We start from the raw sequence: 21,221 nt of genomic DNA, 5'->3' as shown, positions 1-21,221 counted from the left end.
ACACGCTCCATTTACACTTGGAAGAAGAACTTTGCGCATGCGCATTAACGCGCAGTCTGTTATGACAAAACCTTGGAAACACAAAGCAAGCGTTGGTGTGCAAGTCGCGTAGTCTTATCAAAATCTTTATCTTAATTTGTCTCACATTCGTTTTATTTGAAAGGAAGAAAACAACGACTGAAAATCCAGTATTTTAAACTCAAAGCAGCCTACTCAGGCTTCTGAGAAGATGGCGACAGCAGACGACTCTCGCTATTATAATGGTGAGTTTGGGTTGTTAGCAATAGCGCTCAGTTTGATTTAAAATCTATGACATTTAAAACACAATGTTGTTTGTTTCTAACTATTCACAATTTTATTGTATATCAAAGGTATTATCACTCCATTCTATATGTAGTCGTGTGACGTTGCTGTGTAGTTCAGTTAAATCTAACGTTAGCCGTCCAGCTAGCTTGTTTTTTTGTTGATTTGAAGTTGAATTGTTGTTTGTGTGTCTCGTAAGTTTAGATAAACTGTAGGTAAACTTGACTTTTAACTTCTTATGAACTCGTTTCGTGTTTTATTAAAAGGTTTGGTAGAGTTTAAAAAGAGTACATTTAAATTAAGTAGCAGCTGGATAAACGGGCCACATGGCGCGACAATACGTGTTGAGGTCGTGCTGAACAGTTCTGGGAGCGTCCAACCTAACTTCATAGCTTCAAAATATTAAAAACAATAAATATGATCCCAAGATCAATGAGTGGAGTTTTATGGAAAGTTATTTCGATTAAGTTAGTTTACAGTTTAAACTTATTGTTTGTAAAACCCTGCTTTAGGGTCCAGCAGGAACAGGTTCCTGCAACCTTCAAAATCTAATACAGAGTGTGAAATCCTTCAAGTCTATTCAATCTACACATTTCACATAGTAGTTAATATCCGAAACAGCGCTGTATTAAACATATTTCATCTCACTTCTGTTTTTAAGAGCACGATGACCGTGTTGGAGGAACAAAGCATCGAAACCGCAAAGGCAGGGGTCCTTTCAGAGCTCCAATGTACAGTGATCAGATGTCCAGACCGAAACATCGTGGTGGTCATGGTGGGGGCGGAGGACCTAATCCGCGGTCGAGATTGCATGATGATGATGGAGATGTAACCATGTCGGAAGGTTCACAGGACAGCACCTCTCAGCGCAGATTGTAAGCACTTCTATGCGGGATAGTATACATAGTTTGTTGTGAACATCTGACACATTGGGTAATTGTTGCATAATTCATATTTCTTCCAGTAATCCCTACGGCCGGTCGAATCGTCATGATCGCAATCGTAAAGGAGGACGGGGAGGTGGAAATGGAGATAATGGGGGTCACAGAAGTCATGGATCCAGAGGCGGTGGTCTTGGTGGTTTTGGTGGTGGTGATGGAAACCGCAAGAACTGGTTCAAAATGACTGTTAGTGCATTCGACTATAATTAGAAATTCGATGTTCTTGTACTTCAAATGATAATGTGTTTATGACTGAATTAGCTTATTATGTTGTACTAGCTAACTAAATCTCATGCTTTTGGATTGTAGATTCCTTATGGGAAAAAATATGACAAAGATTGGCTTCTGACTTCACTTCAGAATGTCTGTTCCATGCCATTCCATGCAGTTCAAGTAAGTGATGATGATGTTTAGTGAAAATGTGTTCAAAATATATACATTTTTTCTTGGCATAGGCCTCATTATAATACGTCTAATCAAGTACACACTTGGACTTTCCCAACCTTTATTTTTGTCACTTTAGTATCACACTGACGGCAACAAAGCTCAGTTTTACGTTGAAGATTCCACAACTGCAAATGCGTTGGTTAAGGTGTCACGGAAAATAACAGACAAAGATGGATATAAGGTAAAATATAAGTCTTACACAACACCTGCCTCATCAAAAACATTCAAACGTGGTTGAAGTGGTTATTTTAACATTTATATGTATTCAAATGTATTTAATTTAATCTCAATCTCTTGGATGGGCAGGTGACTGTTATTATGAACGGCTGCCCACCTCCAACTTTGATCCACAGTGATCTGAAGCCCGAGGACCTGGAACATTTGAAGGTGAGGAACAAGTTCTCACAGCCGGATTTGAGAGGACGCCTGGAGCGGATCAGGATTTTATGAGCACTTGTTTAACCTGTTGAATGCATGTTTCCTAGTTAACTCTCAGATGTTGTCTCAGATGTAAAAAGCACTGTGCCTTTTTAAATTAGAGAAATGTAAAAAAAAACTTTTTTCCTGTTTCATTAGCAATGCATGGCCAAGCGTTTCGATGGGTCTCAGCAGGCGCTTGATCTGAACAACATAAGAATTGATCCAGGTAAAAAAAATTTGTTTTCATTAACACTTTCCCTGACAGCGCTTTTAAAAGTTGCCAGCCAGCGCCAGCATTTTTAATGATTTTCACAAAAGTTCAATGCCTTCCAAAAAATGTAATAATATATCAAATGAAAGAACAGACCCTCTGCTTTCAAAAAAGAAAAGGAAAAAAAATGTTTCATCCTTTCTTCATTTATTTTCTTTTTATCACCTCTCAAATATGGGTAGATTTCTTCAAAAATAAAAAATTTTGAGGGGAAAAAAACAATCTTAGCACTTAAGCAGTGCTCTGGCCCTCCAGGGAAAGATTTGAATAGCCCTTCCCTAAGGGTTTTATAAGTTGGGTAAGAGCGCCAAAGAGCGTAAAAACTCGTCATTGGCATGGAAGTGTTTTCTCTTAATTGACGAGTTGAATTATTAAACACGTCAATGGTGGGGAAAGAGTTAAAAAAACACTTTTGGTCTGGTTGATTTTGGTCAGTGTTGTTCATGTAAATGTCCATTTATTGTGATTTGCAGATCTGGTTTCTCAGAATATTGAGGTCACATTGAACAGGAGGAACTCCATGCTGGGGGCGATCAAAATTATAGAAGAAAACATTCCTGAGGTACAAAATTTACGGAGATTGTATCTTGTACATGTACATCATTAAATACATCCTCCCAAATTTCACCAAATACATGAATCATTGTTATTAAAAGTCATTACTACTCATGTACTTATATTATTATTCTGTCCACAGCTGGTTTGCCTGAACTTGAGTAACAACAGGTTATTCAGGCTAGATGACTTGGCTGAAATTGTGAACAAAGTACCGAACTTAAAGATACTTAATCTCTCACACAATGAGGTATATTTGGCTCATTGCAAGACTTATCTTTTTTAGGCTAGTGACAAATGGTCAAAAAGTGCTTTAGTTTTTGAGATACCCCTACCGGAGGTAGAACTAAACCCAATAATGTTTTTCCTCATCTCTAAGGTCTCCCATATATGAAATGGATTCTTGGCTCAAAATATTTTACTGCTAAGATTGTTAAATTAATAGATATTGTTATACACCCCAAAACAAAAAAAAGAGTAAAATATAGCCTGTCCGTATGGGAGTTAAGGCAAATAAACTAGTGCAGATCAATCCCACAAGCTCTGAGAGCTTTGAAATTTGGCATGTTTGTAGTCAAGAAGTTGCTTTACCTACCAGAACAGACTGGATGTGAATATCTTGATGTATGGAAAAAACAGAGACATATAAACACATACCTAAAATAAGCGGACATATACAAATTTAATATCTATGCAGAATGTTTTCATTAACTTTGTGGTTGCTTTGCCATGGATTATCATAGAAACATATATGATGGCTTGTTGGAAAGGTGGGGTTGTGCTGAATCCTGCAATACCAAATATCTAAATATAGCATGACCAATCAGAGTGTTCTGTCATTCAATGTATGAGGTGTCTAAAATGAAAGAAAATGGAACACTGACATAATTTAGTCCAAAGCCCATTATCATTGGTGAGAATAATGTTGAGAAATGCAAATATAAGATATATTTAATAATGAAACATTTCATATGGCACCTTGTACTATATGGATACAAAGATTGAAATCAAAAGATTACACCTTACCATAACACAAAAAGGAGACCAGGAGTCAGGATGCAGTTTGACCTTAATGAGGCTTTTAATAAAACTATAAAACTTAACTTCACAATACAAATACAAATTAAATTACTATCTTAAATCAAACAAATGGCAATCTAACAAAACAAATACTCAGAGGGGGGATAATCACTCTCTTCTCAGGCTGTTTATTTTCTAGCACCAACCATTTGAAACATGAACTCCTTTTGGTAGCCATTCTGAGGTCAGCCCCCATGATGTTATAACTGCAACACACCACTCTCACTCATCCACATTGTCTTCAGTGACAAAGTGGGTCATATTTGGACAGTCTGGGAAAGGGCAAGAGCAAAACTCTGTGCAGGTCAAGCCCACTGAAAGACATTGGCATTTGGTGGCATCGTTGCAGTTTCCATCTTTACAGTAAAGGTGGGTGATGTCTCTAACTTCTTTAGGTGCTGGTGCCTTCTGGAACATCACAGGTTCAATACACCCATCTTCTCTGAGCCTCCACCCTCTACCAATTGGGTTCCAGAGAAGAGGTTTGGCCAGGTGGCTGTGACGCCACACTGCTGTTTGGTACAAGGCTCTCAGCACATGTTGCTGGAAGGCATCTTCTGTTGGAGGTAGATTTGCTGCTGACAAATCTGTAGTAGATGCTAGTGTGTACCTCAGCTCATCCAGGTTGGTGCAAGGATGCCCATCCACCTTTTTTCTTTGGCCATACAGGAGGAGGACATACCTTCTTGCCACAGGTAAAGCCTCTTCCAGGCTACCAGAGAGTCCAAATTTGGTCATTTCCTGTAACTCACAAAGATGGGCCTTCAGTCTTGTGAGGGCAGTGGCCTTCCCAATTCTGTACAAACTGCTTGTGGTGTCACAACCCGTGAGAGCGTGGCATGCAGGTAAACACTCACAAAGCACTGCTCCAAGCTTCTGAGCGATCAAACATATAGGGATGAGTCTTTCCTTAAGGCCATGTCCAGAGTGCATAAAAACTGCTGAGGATCCAAACATCCCTTTGCTAGAATAGTACAGAAGCAAAACAAGTACATCTGTATCATCACATTTGACAATTAGACGAGAATGTGACTGTGCAAGGTGTATTGCATGTAACACAAGCCTCGTGTCAGCCTCCTCCTGGTCACTGTAAAGATCTTTCAAGCAGTCAATGCCTGACTTGCTAATCCTTTTAACCTCCTGACCATTTTCAAAGCCACCTGCCAAGATGACAGTGTTCCCTGAAGAAATTTTCGTTGGCCCAGTACTGGCGATGTAGGTGCTGACAAAGCTACATAAAGCAGCCTTGTTTCCGCTGATCCTGAGGTATTTTCTGTAGTTTGGAACATTTGTTTGTCCTGTGATGATATGTGTTCGTCTGCTGGTGTGAATGGTGCCTCTTCTTTGTCTTTCAAGATCTTTGACTGAGTGTTGGTGATCATATCTATCAAACACTATAACGACACAGCTGTTAACTTCCTTTCCCATTAAAGTTGCGATCTTTTTCCAGACACACTCACCCAGGTCATTGAACGTTTGAAAGGCTGATTCATTGAGACTCTGTAGAAGAGCCATTCCATCAATGATATATGCTGATGGTTCTTTAACATTTGGCAGCTGCTGTGTCTCTTCAACAACAGCCTCAAGTTTCTTGGCCAGGTCAGCTTTTGTTGTCTTCCTCATGCTTCCATCATCATAAAACAAAGAGGGCGGGACAGCTGCGAGTTCGTGAGACATCACAGTCTCCAAGGACACCTCTCTTTGCTTTGAGACAGCCAGTAATCTTCGAAAGAGCACATCTGAGTCCATGTGAACCTTTCTAGAAATGCTGACTCCAACTGATGTTTTCATGTCCTTGAAGGTTGCACACTGGTTTCTTTTCTCTGGCTCCCAGAAGCTCTTTGTTCTTTTTGATTTTGCCAGACGTTGTTCAATAAAGATGGCATTCTGCTTCGCACCATCTTGGAGGAAGCTTGAGAGGTCTTTTGCAACTTTCTCAGATGCAACCTGACCACTTGCTATGTTGATTAGTTCCTCAGGAATGCTATCAAGATCAAAGGGATTCTGCCTCTGCTCTACAGCTTCCATTATCTTCTGTATGTCTCTTTCGTCTCGGTCCATTCTGGATGCTCCATGCTCCTTGTGTGCTTTCGGGCTCTGATCATCAGTGTCACAAAGCTCTTTCATGGCATCCACATATGCAGTGGTCACATGTCTTGTCATCAACCATCTTGTGAGAGCTCCTTTTCGTAATGTGAAGCCAACAACTCCACCCTGACTCTTGCCTTCTCGATTAATGGTTTGCTCCAGTGCCTGATCTGTAGGCACACAGTTGAAGCTTCGATGCTCAGACCGGCGAACAACAAACCCACCTTGCTGCATGAATGTGTATGCTTCTGGTTGTTCATGTTCAAGTGCTCTCATTTCTGCAACATAGATTGGCATGTACTTGCCATAATTGGTCCTGCCAGCAGCCCTGAACCAAGGCATCACTTCACACATGCAATTTAGGTGAAGTTGAAAGTCAGCTTCACGCTCCGAACGAAGAATCCTTAGCAATAGATCAGCCCCACTGAGGAACATTAACCAGTATCCAAAGGTTGCTGATTGCTTAACTCCCTCATTTATGAACATCTGGATTCTCTTCTGGATCTCAGGAAGTTCAGTCTCCACTTCACTGATGAGCTGTTGAGCAGTGGCCTTGTCATTACCATGAAATGCATGCTGTACATCGCGTAGGATTTGTTCTTGTGCTTCAGTCGTCGCATATCGGCCTTGTTTTTCAAGCCATGATTGCATGGCTTGCCAGAAGAGCCTGAACAGAGCCTCAGATGTTAGCTTTATGCTTCTTACTCCTCTTGCCAGCTGTTTTCCTTGAAGCAACTGTCGAGCTGTTCCCTCTGCATACACGTCTGACTCAGTTAGTATGTCAAACAGTCCACCATCGCCATAGAGCTTTCCGATGCTTGCTAGGTAAGCCATTGTGATATGCATACCTCCCAATTTCATTGTTATCTTTCCTTGTAAGGGCAATGGTTTGCTCCACAATATCTGTTGTGCTTTACTATAAATGGCAAGGTCTGCTGTCACAAGAATATGGTGCTGTCCCAGTTCTGCAGCAAGCTGTACAAGTCGTATCATAGCTGTGTAGATGGTGGACAATTCTGAGGGTGATTCTCTTATGAAGGGCAGGTAGAGAACACTGGCTACTGAACAAGCAGTGTCTGATGTGAAGGCATTAAATGCAGACCAAGCAGGGACATGCTGTTGATTCTCAAATAAATTTCTGGACAGCTTCCATACCAGATCTCTGTCTTCAGCTGCTTTAGAGATTGTTGTATTTGTGTGCAGTAACTCAGGTTGGGCAAGTTCAGGTGGTTCGGGTCGCTTTGTAGATTTGATGTATCTGTAATCACAATTGAAATGAGAGGATAAGCTTATGATCATATGCATTGAATATCAAATCACTTTAAAAAATCAAAACATACTTTCATCTTGAACATTAATTTGTATTTATCTTCAGCTGTTCATGTGACTAAGCAAATACCATAACATGAAAGAAAAAATAATGGACCAAATGTACCTGTAAAGTTTATCTTCATTCATATCAAACGTGTTTAAGGTGGTGAGGGACCTCTGTGGAACCCGTGCTAGGCATTTATCTGCTGTGGAGACTTGGCCTCTTCGGAACACAACAGACGCCATAGCATGAGTTGTACGCTTCCCATCCAGGGTGTCTTCATTTTGGTCAAAGTTGTCGATGGCTGCATCAACAATTCCATGTTCAGCAACTCCAGTGAGGCCAGTTGGGATGTAGACACCACTCTCTGTCCTTGATATTTGGTCTGCTGCCACAGATGTGAGGAAGTGCCTAACCTCTGTATAGGAAACACAGTGCCCCATTGCACTGAGCTCATTGATGAGTGTCTTACTACCAAACTCATGATGTATCAAAATGGCAAGTCCCAGTGTGATTGGCGTATGGATGTGACAGCTCTGTCCAATGAGATCATGACAGATTGCGATAATACAGAGATTGTCCTTTGAAGCTGGGTCATCATCACATGTTTGGTAATCTCTGTGGGCATCTGAATCAACACACCAGTTGACAAAGTCATACAGGATGTTGGGTACATACTTGCTGCATTGGAGACGTGATAGACGGTCACTGCTGACATATGATTGACTGTCATGCTCTATCTGCTCCATGCTTTTCCTCAATATGTCTGCAGCCCGGTGTAATATTTGGATTTCGGAAAGACTCTGACTTGTCTGTGGAAATGTTGTCTCACTGTCTACTGTTATTTCTGTGAGTTTAGCAGCTTCCCTCAGTGCATAACCTATGGTCATACTTTCTGAGCAGATCAGATCTGACTGTCCTGGACGTGGAACAAATACAAGCCTGTCTTTGTAATGCTGTATCAGCTTTTCCTTTAGTTTCCAGGATCTATATTTCTTGTGTTGAACTATGGACACACCTTCTTTCTCAGCAATGGTCTTTAGTATGTTGTCATAGCTATCAGTCAAAGAGGTGAGTGTCTTCACTTTCATATATTTGGACAATACTGTTTTATCAATGTCTTCAGTGAGCTTAATAAAGGCTTTGTCATAGACACTGGTCTGCTTTTCTGTTTCTTTTCTTCGTCTGGCAGCTGCTATATTTCGTTCCGAGATGTAGTGTGCAAGGCACATTTTGTGGTATTTGGCATCATATGCAAAAAGATCTGGGCATGAAAGAATTCGAAGATGTACATCTTCATCAAGCCTTTCAGAAGCTGCCCGAAGGACCTTGTCTCTGGTACTTGTGCCTGTACCAGTCGAAATGGGTGTCAGAGGTTCTGGTCTAGAGCTGGCCTTCCCACAAATGAAACAATCTCTCCGTATTTCAAATGATGTTGTATCAGCCCTACTCAGCCTTCTTGGTGCAGATGTGCTCTCACTCTCAACATTTGCAACTTGCTGCTGCTCACTGATTTTTGTCTTACTGCAGTAGTTCGCTCTACATGATACATGATATGAAACTTTGATTTTGGAGGAAAGTATGTCATCTGTATATGGAGCCAGAGTTTTATGGACATCATCATCTCTCTGCTGAGCAAGGTTAAGTATGCGTTGGAGGCCTTCTACTGTGGGGTTTTGGACATAGGGATCTTTTTTCTTGCCCTTTTCAAATTGTTTCCCACAAATTATACAAAGCTTTGGATCCAATGTCTGTAAGACATTCTCCATAATTCAAGAGACTAGTGAAAAGGAAAAATTATATACATTTCAGAATTTTCATTGAAATGCAGATCAAGTTGAATTACACATGCAACATTAAGTAATTTATACTAAGTAATTTATACAACTAGCTACTTAGCTTCTTGTATTAGGCTAGGTCAGCCTTTTCATATGACATAATATTTGTAATTATTTACCTGTCTGGTTAGGAAGATATCAATAAAGTAGCTAGCTACAGCTAGATCCAACCATTAGCATAACACTAATATCTTATTCTTATCTAATCAATGATCACACCAATGGGGTGAAGTAAGCAGTGAGTGCTCTACTGCCCTCTGCTGGCCTGGACAGACAAAAGCTAACAATATAAATAAAAGTGGATATACATATTTTAAGAAAGGTGTTGCATTTCAATGTTAACATGATTCAATTTGATCTGTGTTTCATAGGAATCATATAGTATATTGTGCCTTATAAAATGTATCGTTATTAAATGTATCATGAATCTTAAATATTTTGTGTGTTCATTTTAGACACGTCATACATTAAGTGACAGAACACTCTGATTGGTCATGCTTTATTTACAAATTTGGTATTGCCAGATTCAGCACAACCCCACCTTTCCAACAAGCCATCATATATGTTTCTATGATAATCCATGGCAAAGCAACCACAAAGTTAATGAAAACATTCTGCATAGATATTAAATTTGTATATGTCCGCTTATTTTAGGTATGTGTTTATATGTCTCTGTTTTTTCCATACATCAAGATATTCACATCCAGTCTGTTCTGGTAGGTAAAGCAACTTCTTGACTACAAACATGCCAAATTTCAAAGCTCTCAGAGCTTGTGGGATTGATCTGCACTAGTTTATTTGCCTTAACTCCCATACGGACAGGCTATATTTTACTCTTTTTTTTGTTTTGGGGTGTATAACAATATCTATTAATTTAACAATCTTAGCAGTAAAATATTTTGAGCCAAGAATCCATTTCATATATGGGAGACCTTAGAGATGAGGAAAAACATAATTGGGTTTAGTTCTACCTCCGGTAGGGGTATCTTAAAAATTCTGGGGCATTGTCACTAGCCTATTTCTAGAATCTTTTTTTTTCACATCAAACATTCATTATTATCTTTTTTATACGTCTTTTAGCTGAAGACAGAGCGAGAACTTGATAAACTTAAGGGGCTGAAGTTGGTGGATCTTTCGTTGGAGGGGAATCCCATGTGCAACCACTTCAAGGACCAGGTGGACTATGTCAGGTCAGTCTTGTGCAGTGTTTTATTCGTCTCTTACGCCAATTTGTCATCAGGCCTGAAAAATACTTGACGTAAACACAGATGAGATTGGTTGATAGCACTGCATGTTGCTTTCTAACAAAAACAAACCTCTGTACTCGTGGGTGGAGTGTTACCTTCATGTAAGTGTAACTTTTGCTTAATCATGACAGTAGGAAACTGTTTTTAAAAGACAACAGTTTTTTTCAAATAAACGCTATGCTGCCACTAAGACTGCATAGTTGATAATTTTCTAAACCCCCGCAATGCATAAGAAGCAGCTTTATATGAAGCCAAAAGCGTACATGTTTACATACAGTATCTTTTGGGATAAAGACACAATAGAAAATGTGTCTCTGACTGTGCACACACATGAAAACAAATGCATGAAGATGCCCCTTGTGTTTTTCGGTTCGTCCCAATACACCCACCTCGGGGAATCGACACATACAGTAAACAAGACGTCTGAGGTTAATGGCCTTGGATATTTATAATAAGCAGAGCTAAGTGCATTTTTCAATCTGCTTTTAGTTTTTTTCCATCTTTAACTGGTGTGGAAAATACATCTGAAGAATAAGCTAGTCATTCTTGGTCCATTAGACACATACACATGTATTGTGTGTCGTAATTTAAAGTCATTAGATAATATTTACACTGCATTTTTCTTAATTCTAGAAGAACAGTAAATACCTAGCAGGGAAAACATTGATATGACACTATAGAAGGATAAAAACACTTTTTAAAATGTAATAACTCCTTACTTCTGATATGACATTTGTCCTGTAAATGAGACCGTGCAGGCGAGGAAAAAATGTAACAAATATCATCTCTAAACATTTCACCGCATCTTATCCTGCATAGATGTAAGTGCTATGATGTTACCCTTTAGCATTAGTTTGACACATTAAAGTTAAACGCACTTTTGTGTCTTCAAGGCCTGTCTATTTATTTAAAAGTCCAACCACGTCTGTCAAGTGAACTTTGCTTTTTTTTACTGTTGCCAGCCTTTTCGTTTCTATCTTCTTAAATCTCTGCACTGTTGTCCCTGTAGTTTTTGTACAGAATTCGCTTTATCAGGATGTTTTAGAAGGAAAACATTTTTTAGCATAGCTGAACCTTCTTTAGCTCTTATTTACTTAGTTTACATTAGTTCATAACATTAAATAAGCAGCTTCAACACACAAGACCTCCCTGAATGCCCATGGATAAGTTGACAGAAAAGAACATAACCTTGGAAATGATGCACTCTTTTAAGTATATTTGTACTCCACCTTTCAAACACGCTGGCGCCCTCCTCCCTCCACCCCAGTGCAAAAGTCTGAGACCCGGAGCTCTGCTGCTGATGGCCAGTGAGAGGCTGGTTAGTCAACGACGGGTAAGATCCCACCTTTGAACTTTGGGACAACCTAAGGCAGGCACAGCCGCCAAACTGGCCACAGCAAACCATCTTGGAGATGAAGATGACAGCCAATGGAAGAAGAAGAAGATGGTTCGATTGTAAGGTGATGCCATGGGTGGAGAATGAGAGGGAAGGTTTTTAAGAGACCTTGAGCCAAGCGTTGCTCAAACATTTACTGTGCGCGCTTTGATGCGTTGTGCAAAATGTGATTGAAAATTCAGAGAGAAGAGGGTATTAAATCCTCACTCTCTTTTTGTTTTCTAAACAAGATGGAGGTGGTCAAAGTCTGGCCGTACCTCATCTTAGAGTGCTTGGGAGGAAAAACATCAGCTCAACAATTCAGCAAAAATATGAATCGTACTGGAGGAGGACCACTGGTAACATAAAAGTGATGTAGTTTAAAAATATAATTAGATAGAATCTAAAAATAGATTGTGTAAAAACAAAATCGAACAAGGTGTCTGGGTTCAATAATAAAGCTAATGCTTGTGTGAATAATTGCCCTGCTATTCTTAAATTTAATAGTAGGGACTAAATCAAGTAGGGAATGTAACCCAGACACCTTAATTCTTTTCATTCTTATATTCTGTACAAAGGCTCAGGGTTCAACGTTTGTGCTCACGTTTCATATTCATTGACTTTTTGATCTGGCCTCCCTGTCATCTTGGTCTGCTTTCTCGCTGCACATCATCTCTTTCACACTCTTTATCACTCCATGATAAACTTAAAGCCTGGAAGTATTTAACCTCTTCCAGTGGACCATAGTGATCATTATTTGGTAGTTTTATGGAGGTCAGCATTGATGCCATATCGTAAGAGTTTTCTTTATATTTTTATATATATGCATGGCATATTCAAAGCTGCTCGTAGCCTCGTGCTTTTCTCTTGTAATGTCATCTTGGTCCTGCATCGTGTTTTGTTAAACTTTCAAACATCAGCCCACTAACAACTCTGTATCTACAATTGTGAAGTCGTTTTTAAAAACACACTGAATACGAGTACATGGGTATGAGCAAATCACAGGACACTAGGAACTGGTTTATTTGGGATCTCTAGTAATTGGTGTTTACAGAAAGGTCATCACAATCCCCTAACCTCACATCACACTCCCTAAATGCCTGAAAATACTGATTTGATTGTTGGTGTAAGTGCATACCAACCTCTACCCCTCACAACACCCCAGCTCCCCCTATCCTTTGCCAGCCTGCTCGTTCAGTGTTTCGGCCTGTAGGGGGAACCAGCGGTGAGTATTGAGGATCGGTGAGTACTATGTGTCTGGGACTAAGTGGGAGTTGGAACGGGACTTGAAAGGGAAAGTTCATCCAGAAATGCAATTTTGTAATTTATTTACACTCCCTTATGTTATTCCAAACCTGTATGGCTTAATTTGGCCAAATTTGGAGACAAAACATTACTCTTCTGGACAATACACTTTTATAATACAATACAAATGTTATAAAACTTTAGGAAACCAGATTATCAAGCTTTTAAGTAAAAATCAACAGGCCTATTTTGTAAAACTGCTTATGTCCCAGGTGATTCGACCTTGATCAATAATCTGTAAGTAGACATTTTTTATAGGCTGTTATTTTTATCCTATTTTGTCCTTACTTAAACGGCCCAGCTCATGTTCATGTGTGTGGGACCATTTCAATGAAGTCCAAATATATCCCTCATATGTGCACTTTGTACTAACGTTGTGTCTCTTGTGTTCTGTCTTTGTGATTGTTGGACAGTGCCATTCGGGAACGATTCCCCAAGCTGCTCAAACTGGTAGGAAATGCAGTGCATTTATTTGTTGGTGTAACTGAAGTTATTTGAGCACATATGTGTGGTAATCATTTATATGGATAATTGATTTTTGGCAAATTTGTACATATTAATGTTTTCTTGTCGTCTTAATAATATAGGATGGACATGATCTTCCACCTCCCATTGGCTTTGACTTAGAAGTTGCTCCTGCGACTCTACCGCCCTGCAAGGTTCATAAATTCAATAAATTCTACTGTGTTTTGCATTTTGAGACCATTCTTTTATTGTGAACTCATTCATTTTTTCTGGTTTCCTGTTTTAACAGCCCAGTTACTTCAGCTCAGATGAAATCAAGAGCATCATCCTTTGCTTCCTGCAACAGTATGTGTTTTTCGGTTGTTTAGGCGTTATATATCAGTAAGACATGTTTGGTTCTCATATCATCTGTCCTCATTTTCTAGGTATTACAGCATATACGACTCAGGCGACAGACAGCCCCTACTGGATGCCTACCACGACGGGGCAACTTTTTCGCTCAGCATTCCCTTCTCATTGCAGAACCCTGCAAAGTACAGTAGACTTTATATCTTCTCTTTCTTCAAAACTACTTGTTGACTCTGGACTCTTACTGTCTCCCATCTGGGTGTGGGGATGCAGAGGTTGTAATTTTTAATAATAATTTTGGCCGTTTCCTGTCTTTGTGTGTGCAGAAGCAGTTTAGGAGAGTATCAGAAAGATAGCCGTAACATCAAGCGCCTGAAAGACCCCTGTAAGTTCATTGAAAGAATGATCTTGCATTTCTTGAACAATTTCTATTCAATTCAAAATAAAGATATACTTTAACATTTTGTCTTTCAGCCATGCGATTTCGTTTGCTGAAGCACACTCGGTTAAATGTGGTTGCTTTCCTGAATGAATTGCCCAAAACCCAGCATGACATTGCTTCATTTAATGTGGATGTCAACACTTACACAGTGAGTAGAAGTTAAAGTAAAGCTTACAGCTGTAGTTGGACATGTAGTGTGTCTGTTCTGATTCCAGTGCTTTTATTTTGCAGGCTACACTACTTGCATTTACAGTGACTGGAGTTTTCAAAGAAGGTAAGTTATTCATAGTGTTTCAGAAACGCTAAGCTTAACTAGTCAAATGAATCCTAATTTTCTTTTCTGTTTTTCTGAAGTGGAAGGCAAATCTCGAGACTCCTACCGATCTTTCTCTCGAGTGTTCATTGCTGTGCCTGCTGGAAATACAGGGTAAGAGATTTGTTTCGTACCATAATTTGTGTGCAAAATATTTTTACTCTAAAGATGCTTGTTGTCATCAAAGCTTTTTTGTAACATATTTTCAACCCATCAGTTTGTGCATCGTGAATGACGAGCTGTTTGTTCGAAACGCCACAACTGAGGAAATTCGTCGTGCGTTTGTTGCTCCGGCTCCCACGCCATCCAGCAGCCCTGTGCCTACACTGTCTGCCCCCCAACAGGAAATGCTTGCTGCCTTTTCACTAAAGTCTGGCATGAATCTGGAATGGTCTCAGAAGTAAGAAGCTAAACTTTGCAATATAATGAAGATGTAGTAGATGTTTGTTTGTGATAGAATTGAGTCAGTCTGTTGATTCACATAACATCTGTTAGCTTAGATGTTTGCATTGTTTATGTATATAGAACTTGCAGGACTTACATCAGAGATTTTTGTTGTTTCAGATGCTTACAGGACAACGATTGGGATTTTGAGAGAGCTGGTCAGATTTTCACTGGTCTTAAGGTACTCTAGCATTTCATTGTTCAGTTATTATTATCATTAAGGCACTGCATTACGTCTCATGTATTAATGGGGCAAATGTCTCTTTATTTACAGGCTCAAGGGAAGATCCCAGATGTTGCTTTTGTAAAATGAGTGAATGATTGTTGGAGTTTTAACTGTGTTGTCATGTCCCCAGATGTGACTAGTAAAAGTACTTGTTCAATACATTTTTTGTTGTTCTTTTAATTTACTTACTGTATGATCTTATGTATTGGTTGGAATAATAAATTAGACTGTGACTGAATGTGGTTGCGAGAAAAGAAAGCTTTTGTTCTGTGATGTTTTTCCTATAAGAAAACCCAAACTGCATTTGTATGCTTTAAGTCTCTTGTGATATTATATACAGTATTCTATATAATCAAGAATGGATTCCCACAAATCAAACTGGATGCAGCCAGAAAGAAAACTTTATTGCAGCTGGGACAACCACAAAGGGTTATGTCATGTAACAGTAAAGATTTGTGCGTTAAAGGGGACAGAGAATGAAAACCCATTTTTACCTTGTCTTTGTTGAATAATGGTAGTCTACCCGCATTCATGAACATACAAAAAGTGCTAAACATGCTAAACATCTCAGTCTCATAGGAATTCCTCTGTTAGAAATGTCAGCCAGAAAACGGCCCAATCTGAAAAACTGATGCTTGTGACATCACAGGCATCTCACTGCCCCTCCACTTTAAAATAATTGGCTACATTTTTTGAGTGGCAGCAAAGTCAGCCAATCAGTAATGAGATTGCAAGTTAAGCCAGTAGGGGGAGCCAAATAGGTGCAAAACCACTTGTTTAAAATCCCCCATCCTAATAGAGTTATCTGAGAGAGGTTTTTAGGAAGCTTCTAAGGCATTACAGACCCAAACAAAACATTTTTTGTCTACATGTCACATCACAGAAGAAAGATAAATACCCCGTTCAATCATTCTATGTCACCTTTAAACAGATAAACATTGGCATATTTCACTCCTCAAAATATGAATGGTTTAACTATTGCTCCAAGTAAACAAGTCAGTTCAAATAGGTTTCGCCACAGTACACACTGTAGTGTTTGTTCTTTGTTGATGTTTACTAGAATACTGCATTTGAAATAAGAAATTGGCAATTAGGTCTATAAGAAGAGAGGTGGTGAGTAACTAATATTTAACTTAAATCTCAGACAAAAAATTTGGGGCCAAGCTGCAGGTCAGGCCTGTCCCATCGGGCTCCACACTGAGCTTTTTCACCACTCCATCTTCAACCAGCATGGCATACCTTCACACAGAAATATAGCAGATTTATTGTACCTACTGACAATTGAGTTTCTACCTTCACAGAACATTATAGATGAAGGCTAAGTTACACATTCATAACTTGACTCATATGTTAATCTGTCTGTGAAATACAGGCTGATGTCTTTTGGAGTAGCAACGTTTAACTTCACACATGACTACTTGGTCAATGATAACAGGTGATTTTTCACAGAATATTTTTTACCTATAGGATGATTTTATATAGAAAACCGTAAGTTACTGGGAAAATCTGGATATTCTTGGATGTAGTCAGACTATGAAAATGTAATCAGCTTCTGGGTAGTGACATCTAGTAGGTTTGGGCTTCATTTATATGTATTTGGTTTTTGTGAAATCAAAATGATTGACTGATGAGCTCAGTTTTTTAAATTCAAGAAGAGATTAATCTCACCTTTGAGACCTCAAATTTCCGAGCACCTTGATAAGCTGCTCATTGTTTAGAATGAGACCCACAGCCTAAGAAAAATTCACACAATCCCAAATTAATCCAAAAACATTTCCTCTTATTCAAATTGAAATAAAATAATAGTTAAAATGGTACTATATTGAGTGCTGCAGGGATGAAGTATTTTGTAGGCTTGCAAAAAGCCCATTCATTTTCCCCATAGACTTTTCGCAAAAAGTGTTTTTTATATTTATTTATATTAGTTTTGTCCAACAAGTTAATCTTCACAGATGAATACAAATTTTATGAATTTTGATGTGTAAATGCATTTACTAAAAAAGTAAAGAAGCAAAACTTTGACTTCAAAATTCATAAAAGTTGCATCCATCTGTGAAGACTTAACGTGTTGGACAAAACTTGTCATAAACTTTTGTTGATCTTATTTTTTGCGATAATTAAAAAGTCTATGGAATAAATGTATGGGCTTTTTTGGGAGGGAACCAGTATCCTGCTAACTTCCGGGAATATGTCATCTGTGCAGCACTCTATTCTCATTTAACTTCAGTATTATTTGGAGATAGCAGAACCAGATATTTTAATCATTTGTGACCCAGTCTGGGAAAATGTTTTGTTAATTTCTACATAAAATCAACATATTTAATGTAAAGAACATTCTGTGAAAAAATAACCTTGATATCTTTAATATTGACTGAGTAAGGTCATGCCAATGATTGAAATCATGTGAAATTTATGAGTTCAAACTTTTGATGCTCCTAATCTCATAATTAAAAATTAAATCTATAATGAGACTTGAGCCTTGATTTCACAGACAGGGTCACATATGATATGATATGATATATTCTGGGAGCAGCACATGGGTGTGTTGTCTTATAGGTCTATAATCTTACCTGTGTGAAAGCGCCATTGGGGTCAGCCAGCATCCGCACCTACATGAAATGATTTACAATGACTAAATTAACTATGACTAAATAAAATAACATCAGTCTGTCTCTTAATTCTCTCTCAATTAGCAAAATCCTAAAAGTGATTTAAATGAGATTGTTACATTTTTTTTTTTAGTTTAAACCACAGATGGCAGAGAGTTTTCTTACCTTACCGTCTGTTCCATTTTGATTTCCCCAGGCAGACATAACAAAGACATCATTAACAGACACACAGGCAACTTCTTGCACACCTTTGGCCCTCAATTCTCCAGCCATCTTTATAAAGCCTGGGAGATGAGTCTGACAAAACACATGTAACAGAGGAAAACAAATGAAAACAATGTAATGGTCCTTTATTCACACATTTAAGTTTTAAAGTTTTAAACAGCAAACCTTGTTTTGTGAACTAGATCAACCAGGAACTCGGACGGGATTAGTTTTACAGGGGGACCTCTGAGAAAATCGTGCTTCTCAGAGGTCCTCTGTGTTTTTAATCCCGTCCGAATCGGCCATGTCTGTGTTTTTCTCTGACGACCTCAGTAAAAATTCCAGAGCAATTTACCTACTGTTTTTCGCCGAACTCAGAGGTCCTCTGAGAAATTTAATCCCGTCCGGATGCAAATGTCTGTGTTTGCCCGCAATATCTTTTGAAAACGCGGTTCATTTCGTGTTTTGGCCAACTTGATCTGCCGTAAGGTCTTACTAATGCGCGTATATTGTATTTCCTGAGTCCCATTCATTCAGATATGAATGTTTTTTCGCATTCGGCAAAATAAAGTAATTAAATCAAGACGAGCTGAATATCATACACTGTTAAGACTAAACACTGATATATCATTAACATTATAAGAAACTCCGTTCAAAGTTGTTCAACTCCGGAATGGTAATGTTAATTAATAAAGATATAAAATTGTATTAATCATTATTTCTTCATTATTTTGTGTTTGTTATAAGCAGACAGTTATATAAAACACGTAGGCTAATGTTACTTTAGTAGGATTTGTATATGTTATTTTGATTTGTTAAAATTAAATTAATAAATTACATGTTCTGTCATGATTTTACATTTAAAGCAAAATATTAAACATTACAAACACGCGTATCCAGAGCACGTGCTACTGCAACGCCCAAATGCATGAAACAGACACTCCCATCTCTGGAATAGCCTGCATCATTTTAATCCCGTCCGAATCGGTACATAAAATCACAGACGTCCTGGGGGACACGCTGAAACTCAAACGTCGTTTGGAAAACTAATCCCGTCCGAATAGTGAATGTCAATATTTTGAAAAAACCTGAAATTGTTTTATAAATATGGATTATGTTTGGGATACATCTATTGTGTTTCTGTCTAAAGCTGCACAGTCCCAATTCGCCCACAAGTGATTTTAGTTTGAAAAATGGGATACAACCACACATTCATTTAAACATGTATTTTACAGACAGCAGATCCAGAGTTAGTACCTTGGAACATCCAGGAGTAAATGCACCTGGGACGCCAAATAGTACACCTGTTTTCCCCCTGAAGAGTTGAGCCATTGAGATGCTATTCCCTGGGTCTCCCTCTTGCACTTCTATATCAGGAAGTTTTTGACCAACCTTAAGAGGGTTAAAAAGAACACTTTAAACATTTATTTTTTAATCCATTCATTATGAAAAGGCATTTTCATAGAAACAAACAACAGTCAAAAGCACAAGAGCTCCGATAACAGAAACTGGCTCAAGTCTATGTCCAATTTCAGAGTCAGATCATGCTTTTCTATCGCATTATAAAGCTGATAGTTCCGGTCCTTAATTCTGATTGGTCGAGCCGCGTTCAACGCGTCTCTGTGTTGCTTGGCAACCACTTTATTGAATTGTTTCTGAAGACCTACAGGCAGCCGTGGCCAAAAGTGTTGATAATGACACAAATACTTTTTTATTATAGTATATGTATATTTTTTTCACATAAGTGTTTTGTCAGATGTTACTATGGTATATTGAAGTATAATTACAAGCATTTCATAAATGTCATAGGCTTTTATTGACAATTACATTAAAGAGTCTTGACCCTTCAAAAACTCTGCAATTCGCCCTGGCATGCAGATCTTGCTGATGGCAGCCCATTTTTGCATAATAAATGCTTGAAGTTTGTCAGAATTTTGGGGTTTTGTTTGTCTACCTGTCAGGTTAATGGAGTAATTTGGTTTACAGTTAATTTAAAACAACTTAGGGGCGTTGTTTGAAACCAACGGGTATATTCGCCAAATGTTGCGCAACCGACGCGAAAAGTTTCCCACAAGCTGGAAATAATAAAACAGCCATTTTTATTATAATATGACGGTTCTTATAATATTCTTTCGCGTATCATCGTGCGCCAGGCCTACAAGGAAATAGGTTACTTCCAACAAACGCCAGTTTGGGCGTGTTAAACAAAAACTTTGGGTGTGTTTGACTTTCTTGCGAGGCTGCGCAGGCCGATCGGTGTATGACATTAAATACCGCGAGAACAGACGATTTTGTATGCTTTTCAACCACTGTCGCGGTACTTTGATGTCATGTGACGCTCGTTGTGCTCAGCGATGCAAGAAGTAGAACACGCTTAAAGTCCCATAACATATTCAAATAAAAATCAGGAAAACAAAATCACAACGGAAATAACTTTCATCATACTGATTAGATTGTATAAAAATCAACTCTTGAATAATACGTGGCTACGAAACGCGCAATGGAATGCGTATGGTTGCCATACTGTATCCAATGTTTTCATTTCAGAGATGCGCAGTCCCAAAGTCAAGACGACACTATTTTCTCTTTTAAACTATGGTGTATTGTCTAAGACAACTTGTCTTACCTGTATCGGCATGCTGGTGATGCGTTTAGCCTGCTGCATGAAGATTCGTGTGGAGGAATGTGTGGCACGGGCGGCTGTCTTTAACAGGGCAGTGGAAATCATTGGTTTATATGAAGAGATCAGCGCCTACGGGAACACAGTCACACGCTTCGGTACCCGCCCAGTCTACAGAAAAAGAGCACCTGCTTACCCCCTGATTAATACCTTAATAATGATAAAACTACTGTTATTAGCAGAGTATTAAATGTTCATTAAATAACTAATATGCAGGTTAAACAGACATGAGCTGACAGTCCTTTTTAAAACGATGTGGTTTTCATTAATATGCTACTGCTGTGAAATTCATACATTCATATATGGGC

The 21,221-nt window shown here is 38.7% G+C and overlaps 2 protein-coding genes across 2 annotated transcripts; one reads left to right on the top strand and one right to left on the bottom strand.

Moving 5' to 3' along the window:
* The first annotated feature begins 29 nt into the window (after positions 1-29).
* nxf1b (nuclear RNA export factor 1b) lies at positions 30-15,678 on the top strand. Its single transcript, XM_065287058.2, has 21 exons — positions 30-263; positions 965-1,178; positions 1,268-1,430; positions 1,554-1,637; positions 1,768-1,872; positions 1,998-2,078; positions 2,268-2,337; positions 2,856-2,944; positions 3,080-3,187; positions 10,336-10,445; positions 13,596-13,632; positions 13,770-13,841; positions 13,937-13,992; positions 14,073-14,180; positions 14,322-14,380; positions 14,470-14,585; positions 14,669-14,711; positions 14,792-14,864; positions 14,968-15,150; positions 15,315-15,375; positions 15,469-15,678. The coding sequence occupies exons 1-21, from the start codon at positions 230-232 to the stop codon at positions 15,505-15,507; spliced, it is 1,905 nt and encodes a 634-aa protein (XP_065143130.1). The 5' UTR covers positions 30-229; the 3' UTR covers positions 15,508-15,678.
* Positions 15,679-15,803: 125 nt separating this feature from the next.
* prdx5 (peroxiredoxin 5) lies at positions 15,804-21,016 on the bottom strand. The gene is made up of 6 exons (XM_065287061.2): positions 20,860-21,016; positions 19,491-19,625; positions 18,195-18,326; positions 17,991-18,029; positions 17,089-17,153; positions 15,804-16,659 (listed from the first exon to the last, which is right to left on the bottom strand). Exons 1-6 carry the CDS (start codon positions 20,959-20,961, stop codon positions 16,554-16,556), a joined length of 579 nt encoding a protein of 192 aa, XP_065143133.1. The 5' UTR covers positions 20,962-21,016; the 3' UTR covers positions 15,804-16,553.
* Between the last annotated feature and the right edge of the window lie 205 nt (positions 21,017-21,221).

The sequence above is a fragment of the Paramisgurnus dabryanus genome, chromosome 18 (assembly GCF_030506205.2).
Source record: "Paramisgurnus dabryanus chromosome 18, PD_genome_1.1, whole genome shotgun sequence".
NCBI lineage: Eukaryota > Metazoa > Chordata > Actinopteri > Cypriniformes > Cobitidae > Paramisgurnus > Paramisgurnus dabryanus.
The sequence above is the reverse complement of the archived record's forward strand: the minus strand, read 5'-3'. Positions and strand labels throughout refer to the sequence as shown.

Bases quoted from the DNA above. Each gene is read 5' to 3' on its own strand.
- prdx5 (XM_065287061.2), bottom strand. From the start codon at position 20,961: ATGATTTCCACTGCCCTGTTAAAGACAGCCGCCCGTGCCACACATTCC. The intron at 18,327-19,490 runs GTACTAACTCTG...GTGTTTTGTCAG, and splicing joins TTACTCCTGGATGTTCCAAG to ACTCATCTCCCAGGCTTTAT. The intron at 17,154-17,990 runs GTAAGATTATAG...AATTTTTCTTAG, and splicing joins CCAATGGCGCTTTCACACAG to GCTGTGGGTCTCATTCTAAA.
- nxf1b (XM_065287058.2), top strand. From the start codon at position 230: ATGGCGACAGCAGACGACTCTCGCTATTATAATG. The intron at 1,638-1,767 runs GTAAGTGATGAT...TTGTCACTTTAG, and splicing joins TGCCATTCCATGCAGTTCAA to TATCACACTGACGGCAACAA. The intron at 14,712-14,791 runs GTAAGTTATTCA...GTTTTTCTGAAG, and splicing joins GACTGGAGTTTTCAAAGAAG to TGGAAGGCAAATCTCGAGAC.